This window comes from Nasonia vitripennis, chromosome 4 (assembly GCF_009193385.2).
Source record: "Nasonia vitripennis strain AsymCx chromosome 4, Nvit_psr_1.1, whole genome shotgun sequence".
Lineage (NCBI taxonomy): Eukaryota > Metazoa > Arthropoda > Insecta > Hymenoptera > Pteromalidae > Nasonia > Nasonia vitripennis.
In genome coordinates, this window is record NC_045760.1 from 21568615 (window position 1) to 21578349 (window position 9735).

A 9735-nucleotide genomic window follows, 5' to 3' on the forward strand; every position below is an offset into this window, starting at 1 on the left:
GCTCGTTGAATTAAATTGTCATTATAGATAACTTCTGTTGTGGTTAGCTATAGTCTCAATAAATATGAATTAATTTGCATTGTACTACTACTATTTTGAATGATATGATATGCAATGTAAAAATGGCATTATAATATATCGGTATGGTAAGGACTGTCTTGAATGTAGAATAAATTCGAAAATATATCTGCATTTTTGTTTTTTTGTTCTTCAAAGTTTTATATAATAATAATTAATTACTCTGAGCAATAAGTACAGAAAGATATCCTGCTATTGATTTTAATATCTGCAATAAAAAGCAAAACTATATGACACATAATTAATTATTGAACTTAGTTTTATTGTTTTTACATACAATGCAAAATGTTGACAGAGACAAATACAGAATTTTTCCAGCAGACAGCATCTGGGGATTCTTTGACATTATCATTATCATAATAAGATAACAACAAGTACTCCTTTTAGGAATCTTGTACCAATCGCTACTATAGACTTGTTGGAATATTTCTGCGCTCTAAAATGAAAAACCACATTTTGATAATTTTTCAAAAGCTCATGTTTTTTGAATCGCTGCTGCCACAGTAAATATCTTACGCGTGAAGCTAAAGTCTCACTCGCATAACAATTACTAAACGCGAATATCATTAGGCTAATTAAAGTGGCACCGAGATTGATGATTTGAATGACTGCCGTTTTATCGTTTGGATTCCCAATGGCCTGAAAATAAAATAAGTTTACCACGGCACGCACATGTTTTCTTAGATCAATTACGCAAACCTATAACTCACAGACAAAATTCTGACACCTAAGCAGCAGGCCATCACACACAGGCAAAATATTTGAATTAAAATAATGAAATTGAAAGACTTCTCCACGATGGCGACCATCCTGTAAAACAAATTCCCATAATTCTTCGTATACCCAATTCAGCACACTCATATTTCACGTGTGAAAAAGCTGCTGTTACCTGATTAGGTGCACGTGCCTGTCAACGTAAACGCCTAAACTTTTATTAAAATCTCTGACCGCCATAATCCCTACAATCTTCTCATTCTGTTTGATAAAGTGCTCAAAGTTGAGTCCCAACAGTTGAAACTGTCCACTGATGTGAAAAACCAAGGCGCCAAAGTAATTGTCCGGCACCGCGAGTGACATGGCTACGAAGCATGCAGCGACTATTTGCGAGCTGTGAGTGATTTCGAAATTCGGGCTCTGGGAGTAGTCGTAGGGATAGTAGGACTGCACAAGCAGGGGTTGCCTGCCGTAGTCGGTGATGTTCTGTTCAACGCGAATATTCAGGCCGCAGAGCGGAGCGATGATGAAGCCCATGAGGCTACCGGTAATGAGGCTGTAGCCGCCGACGGTAAATAGCCTCGCCACCACCGCCGCGTCTCGCATTTTTTGGCACTCCAAATCAGACTTTGGGCGCAGCCAGTCTTCCGTGACCGAGCACACTACTGGTCGCAGAACTTGCTTGGAAGTATTAAATTTTAAAATTTTTATTTAATTCTAAAAAGAACTGATAATTTTATTCGCATGCAACAACCGCACTTTTAAAGAAATGCAATTTTTCTTAAAAACCTTCTTTGCTGCGCCAAAGAAAGTAAAATTTCGCACATCCAATGAGAGTCGGAAAGCTCGTCATGAAGTTATCGATGATGAGCAGTAAATTGTTCCTAACTAAAATCAGAGCGTACATTTGTGGTACTACTATGCACAACATCATGACCGATATTATGAGCGGGATACGCAAAATTGTCGTGAAAAGTTTCGTCTCGGCAACGCTATCGTCCGGCCATATGCCCATTAAGCGAAGGCTCAAACGATTTAGGCCTATAGCCCAGTTCAGATCTGAAACATAATAAGCATATGCTTTTAAAGAGTTCGTCAAACTTGATTTATGAAATATTACAAAACTGATGAAAATATTTACATGCAAAGAAAGATTCGTGAGCATTGTTAGATTTCATCACGAATTTAAAACAAATATACCAATATGGCTTATAAGCTACCTTGCAATTTTGTCAACTTTGAATTCAAATCCGCAAAGTTTTACTGTTAGCTCGCGAAAAGATAGAAGCTATATCGATGGATGGAAGTGTGCAAAGAATATGCGAGCACAGCAACGTACGTGGATAAACGGCGTCTTGCATAATTTACGAATGAGAAAGGTAACTGACGAGGGTGGAATGGATGAATGGTGAGACAAGTAAAGCAGTCTTATGTGCCACTCAGTATAACGACGTTCATCAGTCAGTGCACAGCTGTGCACTTTTAATCGTGTTGTCGAGTGCATCAGTCAGTTTTTTTGCATCTCCCGAATCATCATCCTAGATTATTACCTTATATTAAAACATACTTATGACTTTAAATTGTATTATTATAATCTTGACATTTGTGCGTCATAGTTACACTGCTAACAGTTTAAACTGGCGAATTGCATAAGGTATGAAATGCATGCATGAAATCGATATATTTTTAATATTCAATTGTAATTTTCCGAAAAATATGTTTTAGCTGGTCTCAAAACATTTCAAATTTTGATTTCTTCCATGAATAAAAATTATGAGCACCCCATACATAGAAATAAATTCAATGATGATTGTTTTACTGTCTTACTAAAGCATGTTCCCTGATAAATTATAATCCAAATTATAAAACAACTACAATTTGATATAAAACAAATTATACGCATTCAATTTATAAGAAATGCTTCTATAATGTAATTGCATAAATTCTGTCTTCAAATTATAAACTCTAATTATAATTATAATGCCAAAGTATTTGCATGATATGAACAAATCGAGGGTATTTTTAAATGTCACTGCTCAGTACGTATAGTTATTTTTATGCAGGCCGGGTTGCGATCAAGTTGAGACGTATAAGTATGCTATTCAGACCGAAGGCTCACAGAAACTGCAATGAGTTGTATATTCCTATATTATACTATACCTACCTATCACTGACGAGAAACTCTCACGCTCCTTATGAAAATCACCTTGATAATCGACGGTCTCGTTCTATTAAAGTCATTCACTTTCGCAGGTGTAGGTAATCACTCTCTCGTCTTCATTCGCCGCACTTCTGTACTACTGCGCGTGCTACTTGAAGAGTCGGTGTAGCGTCGTCTCGTGGACAGCCTAGTGGCTCGGCAAAAATAAAAGTCACTACCACAAAGAGAAAACGAGAGGATGCCAAAGGGAGTGAGCATTCGAGTCTAGACAAAAGTTTCACCAACCCTCTCTTATTATAGAGGAGATGTGCTCAGTATGGATAAATTCATGCATCCAGCTTCCAATAGCAGATACTTTAGGCAAGTTTTTTCGCACATATTTGTGGTCTAATGAACATACTTCGGTACCGTTATTTTTAATTAATCACAGCAAAAGTTATAAGAAAAATGAGAAAATGTGGATTCCCAAAGTGCAAAAATTTCACGAGGATTGAAAATCGCACTTTTTATATTGATATCGCGAATTAACTATTGCACGGAACATCGAATCGGGACCATTCCTAATCATAGGAGGTTATTCTAGGAACAAATTCACTTAACAATTTTTTATTTTTGTTGAAGGTAAGTGAATAGTTACAGCCGAAATAGTTAAAATTATCCACACTGGGGCACATGCTTTCGAGATCTCGTGAATTGCACTTTTTACGTTAACGCAGATAACTTTTTTTAAATGCGACTTTCACTGGCGCCCGTCCATTTCCTTGTAGAAAATAAGTAGAAATTTCGAATTCGAATTTTTATCGCGTCATTTAAAAGTTATGCCAAAAATAGCGATAATGGTATCCGTACTGGGCACATCTCCCCTACCATTTGCTTTGCATTATCCCTATATTCCCTATATAAAAAATTCATTACCGGATGAAGTGAAGCCAAGAATGCGTCAATATGATTGGCTCATGTAGTGCGCATGCGTCAAAAGCATCGTTAGAATTTTTTGATTTGTTTTTGATTTCTAAAATTGATTCTAATATTAAAAATGTAATATAATACTATAATACATATCAAATTATAATTTGTGTATTTATAATATTCTAGAGACATTCTACTCTCGAGACATAACCTTAAAATTTTATATGAGCGCGAAATGAATCATATATTGTAAAGTTTGATATATTTCCGTGATAGAAAACAAATATTAAAAATATCAATCAAGTATTTATATTCCATTTAATAAGTTAATGAAATTATAGCCTACTACAGTGCGCGCAGCGCACTGCGTCAAGTCTAGTATATGCATACACGAGAATATGTAATTCTACGAAAAGTCGGACATTTTATACGGTCGAAAAATCGAGCTCTTACAATTTTGAGGGCACATGCACCAGACCAAGTTTTTTGGTGCTTGTATAGTGGGGAAAAAAACTTATGCAGATAGAAACTGTGTGTAAGGTATTTAATACTCCAACACTGTCATGGACGTGTGCGACGCACGGCTAAAAAATCAGATGACCGCAAAAGACAATAATATTAATAATGATGATAAAATGTCTGGAGAAGGACCGCGTATCTTCGAATGTCCGGGAATGTTCGTTTTTATAAATAGTTTGTGCAAGGTCTCTAGATATGCAGTGAAGTGAATTGCAGTCAGACAGGTGCTGATTTTAATGCCCCCAGAAAAACCAGGGAGCTCTATTAGAATTATCGCGTACTTCAGTCGTACTTTAGCGACCTCTTATATTTCATATAATATATGATTAACCGCGAACGATTAGTTTAAATCATTTGAATTTTCCTTTGTTTCGTGTGCGCAGAGAGGTGATTAAACGAGCACGTGAAAAATCTTGTCATTAGTAAAAATATTAAATTATTATCGAGCGTTCAAGTCAGATCGATATTATTGCGAAACGTGTTATTTATTTATTTATTTATTTATTATTACCAGAAGAAATTTACAAGGTATGTATTTCATACCTGGAAACCTGCAGAGGTAAATAAAATTACCTGTTCGCAGTCTGGTTACAAAGGAAAAAGAAAAATATAAACAAAACTTAAAATTAAAATTTAAAACTAAGATATATACATTTGGCATTAGCTTCTAATAACAAATTTGTGTATTGCATACAGAAACAATTTTTTTCTTTTATTATTTTTCTAACAGTTGTATCGTATCCAGTCTTTTATGATTTTCTTTTGAGGGTATTTATTTATATTTAATACTTTTAGTCGATTAGGAAGCTCATTATATACATTAATTGCTTTCATATAGCTGTTCTTATTGTTGATTCTCTTATTTGTTTTTGGTATAATAATACTTCTATTCCTAGTAACACTATCTGATGCTAAGAATTTTTCTTTGAGATCATAGTAATGTAGTTTAAGAGCTTCGAAAGCAAACAGTTGTCCTATATTTAATGGATTGTCTTGTAACAAAAAGTTATTTTTATTGCTGATTTTTAAAATTTTGTTTTGTAATTTTTGAACTTGGTCTCGGCTATTCCTATATGCACCGCCCCAAGCAATGATGGCATAAGTTATAATACTATGAAAAAAAGCGTTGCAAATCATTCTGAGAGTCTCTATGGGCATTGATTTAGAGATTTTATAAAAAATATAGACTAGGTATTTAGTTTTTCCAACTATATATTGCATGTGGTTATTCCACTTTAGATTATTATCAAAGACAACTCCTAAATATTTAAAGTTCTCCACCCTAGTTATACTTTAATCAAGAATTTTAACATTTATCTGAGCCGGTACGCTTCCAATATTACTTCCAAAAGTCATGCACACTGTTTTTCCTACATTTAAGGACAACTTGTTTACTGCCAGCCACTCGGCAATTACACTTAAGAAATTGTTCATGTTTACTTGAGCTTCTATCCAGTCTTTACCTGTAGCTATAATAGCAGTATCATCTGCATAAGAAATTATGGACTCGGGGGGAATCTCCTTTAAGACATCATTAATATACAGGATAAATATTAGCGGTCCTAATATCGTTCCTTGCGGGACTCCTGTGTTAACTGAAGTTCTATCACTTTCATTACCGTCTATTTTGACTACTTGATATCTGTCATTTAGATAGCTGGAAAGGAGATCCAACGCTTGACCCCTGATTCCAATACGATATAATTTGGCCAGTAGTATACTGTGGTCAACAGTATCAAAAGCCTTCGCCAGGTCAAGAAAGGTTATTATCGTAGGCTTACTCTTATCGATATTATTATAGAATACATTGGTTAGGTAGTTCAGAGCATCCTTCATACCAATCCCTCTCATAAAACCAAATTGTTGCTTAGAAATTATATTACTCTTTTCTACAAAATCATTTATTCTATTATACATAATTCGCTCAAGAATTTTTGCAACATTAGATATAAGAGAGATAGGTCGATAATTCGTGATCTTATGTTTTTCGCTTGATTTATAAATGGGCACTACTTTAGCACTCTTTAGAGCATCAGGCCATAACGCTTTTTCAATACACTTATTGAAAATATGGGTCAGAGAACCTGCTATATGATTACATAGCAATTTTAAAGTCTTGGCATTTATCTTATCAAATCCCCCATTTTTCAGTTTTAGCGTATTGATTATACTTATTATTTCAGCCATACTGGTTGGCTTTAAGAAAATCGACATAGGATTCATGTCAGGTAGCCTAAGTTCTGCGTTGACAGGTTTCACGATATTTGCACTTAATTTTCTCCCAATTTCGCAGAAGAAAGTATTCATGTTTTGAGCTATTTCGACTTTGTCTGTAATTTTCCTATCATTAACCTTTATATAATTTATGGCATCATTAGATTTTTTAACTTTACCGATTTTTGTATTTATTATTTCCCATAGTTTTTTTGAGTTGTTGTAATTATTCTGCACTAGATTCAATTCATATTTCATTTTGGCATCGGTAATTACCTTATCCAAGATTTTAGAGTAGGTTTTATACTGTATTTTAAGCTGTTTATTCTGCACATCTAGTTGCCACAAATTATACAAAAATTCTTTGGTTTCACATGATCTTATTATTGCGTCGGTAATCCAGTTTTTTCTACCATTTTGTCTATTAGCCTTTTTTGTTGTTTTTGACAATTCTACGCATTGCTTGATTTCATTTAACAATTTTTCTACAGCCAAGTTTAGATCAGGTATCGAACTAATTTCATCCCAGCTTCTTGAATTAGCGTTATTTTTTATTTTTTTGTAGTTAAAGAAAACATACGGTTCTTTAGTTACTGTCTTTAGCTTATTTACAGCTATGATAATCGGGTAATGATCCGTTAGATCATGCTTAAGGTTGTATGTGGCTGTGTTAATGTTGTGAGATTTAATGAAAATGTTGTCGATACATGATCCTTTAGCTCTACCGATAGCTGGCTTTGTAATACCAACAAAACCCTGAATAAATCCCTTATCAAGGAAGTTACATAGAAAATCTTGGCTATAATGATCACAGTCTAGCAGGTCAATATTAAAATCACCTATGACTAAGTGATTCTTTACATTTTTTTTATAAATTAAGTATTTATTAAGATCTAGTATAAATTCTGTTTTCGATATCCCATGTGACCTATACATGGCTGATATTTCAAGACCGCTTTTATCATTTAAGGTTATTCTAGTATTTATTATTTTAATTCTCCCTGCTTCAATGACTTTGGTATTTTGGACTAGATTGCTATTGATAAAAACAAAGACTCCATCATTCCTGTTTATCCTACTTTCGTTATAATAAGTTTTATATTCATAATCTGAACCATTCAGTTGATAGAAATTATAATTAACTTGCTCAAAAGCTTCTGAACATATCACAATCGCTGGTTTGATAGCTAAACTTTCTATTAAAATTTTCAGCTTATCAAAATTTGCATTCATACTACGAATGTTTACATGCATGATAAAGTCCTTCTTATTGTTTATAGCTTTGTTAAAATTTTCAATATTACCGCATGTCCGTTCTTTTTGCATCGATTCATTTTGAAACCTATCCAAATAATCAAAAATATCCATTTTTACCTATTTCTTGATCTTGTTTTTATCACTCTTGTTGGCTGGTGACAATGCAGAGGATTGCGGTTTTAGATGGTTCAGTGGAATTTTTGGATCACGTCTTGTGATTGGTCTTCTGTTGTGTTCAGTTTCTGGCTTTGCTTTATTGCGTGGAGTGTCATTTTCCTGTTGTTCACTATCTACGGCATTATTAGCCTCTGAGGATACTTTACGCCTGTTTGCCAATTCTATGCTGTGATAGATTGATTCAGTTTCAGGTAGAGTAGGTTTTATCGGGTAATCAATAGAGTCAATATATCTGTCAATTTTCTTTTTCAAGATGCTGTACAAGTTAGAGTCATAAGTATGATGTTTTGTGTCTAACTTTGACTTGTATTTTGTGTTACTATAGTGACAGTTAATGCACTTAGCATAATCTTTATCACAATTACACGTATTATGCTTCCCGGAACATTTCAAACACAGAAACTCATTTTGGCATTTCCTGGCACTGTATCCAAATCTACCGCACTTGAAACATGGGCAAACGTTAACCAAATCATAGGCTTTGCATTGCTGATATCCAACAAAGACTTTCTTATTATTTTTTCTTATATGCTTGTAGATGTCAGCTGGGACTTCCATTATGACCGTACTCAAGCTATTATAGTTATTCTTATACATGTGTAGGACTTGTCCTCCCTTTTCAAAATAACTGAAGTTCCTTTCGTTTATGTCCTTTTCAATATCCTTGATGTCCATATTTGCGTGATTATCTATACCTACTATCTTAATTTTCGAGTTGTTGAGTTCATTTTTCATGACATCACATTGGTCCTCTAGTTTTTCCTTTAGTACTGTCTCTGTCAATACCGCACTATTCTCATTAAGACAGCTTATAATGACTTCTTCACTTTTATTTACGTAGATGTTCTTTGTTTGGATATTTTTTTCAGCTGTTAGACATTCAATAACTGACTTCATAACATCTATATTACTGTTGTTGTTTTTTCTTACGGATATTTTAGGAATTTTTTTATGGATTGGTCTAGAGCACTTCATGGCATCTGAGTATGTAAGGACATTGTTGTCAGTTTTACTTCTGGTGTTTTGTAATTTTTCTTTTAGGAGGTCATTTTTCTCAGTTAATTCACTAACTAATCTCCTTAACAGCATGTTTTCCGTTTTCAGCAGTTCAAAATCACTTTCATCTATGGAATCAGTTTCTTGCAAGTCTTGAGTCTTGTTACTAGTTTCTGCCAGAAGGTCATTCCTCACATCTTCTGATTTTTTTAGTTTAATCTGTGCAATTAAAAGTGATGCTGACTCACTCAGGACATCCTCATCAATTTTTGAGGTTATGTTCCGATCACTGTGTTCAGAGCATACTATAAGGTTATTACCAATGAATTTAAAGTTTTCATTCTTGTTCTTAAGGCAGCTATGTCTATTAAGAAGACTGGAGTAATGCGTATTTACTAGGGAGTATATAGAGATAATTCGATATTTCAATAACTTCCCGTACGCATACAATGTCAGTAGTATTTTAATATTAAGATTTGTTCGATTTTTACAATTCTTTTTCAGATTAAAAAATAATCTATGCGCCTCAAATACTTTAGGACAGTTCGAAATAAACTAATGTACAGAGTTTACTTCGAATGCCAGCTGAACTTACTAGTACATTAGCTATGACCGATTTGAATGGAAAAAATACGCTTGATAAAAAAAGAGGGAGATTGAATTTACTCTCTCTCTCTTTCACTCTCCTGCAATATCAAATGCGATCCTGG

At 34.0% G+C, this 9735-nt stretch overlaps 1 protein-coding gene across 1 annotated transcript; it reads right to left on the reverse strand.

The window, feature by feature from the left end:
* Positions 1 to 232: 232 nt before the first annotated feature.
* On the reverse strand, positions 233 to 1970 carry Or38 (odorant receptor 38). The gene is made up of 7 exons (NM_001190560.1): positions 1934 to 1970; positions 1582 to 1851; positions 968 to 1469; positions 789 to 888; positions 595 to 717; positions 356 to 514; positions 233 to 286 (listed from the first exon to the last, which is right to left on the reverse strand). Exons 1-7 carry the CDS (start codon positions 1968 to 1970, stop codon positions 233 to 235), a joined length of 1245 nt encoding a protein of 414 aa, NP_001177489.1.
* Between the last annotated feature and the right edge of the window lie 7765 nt (positions 1971 to 9735).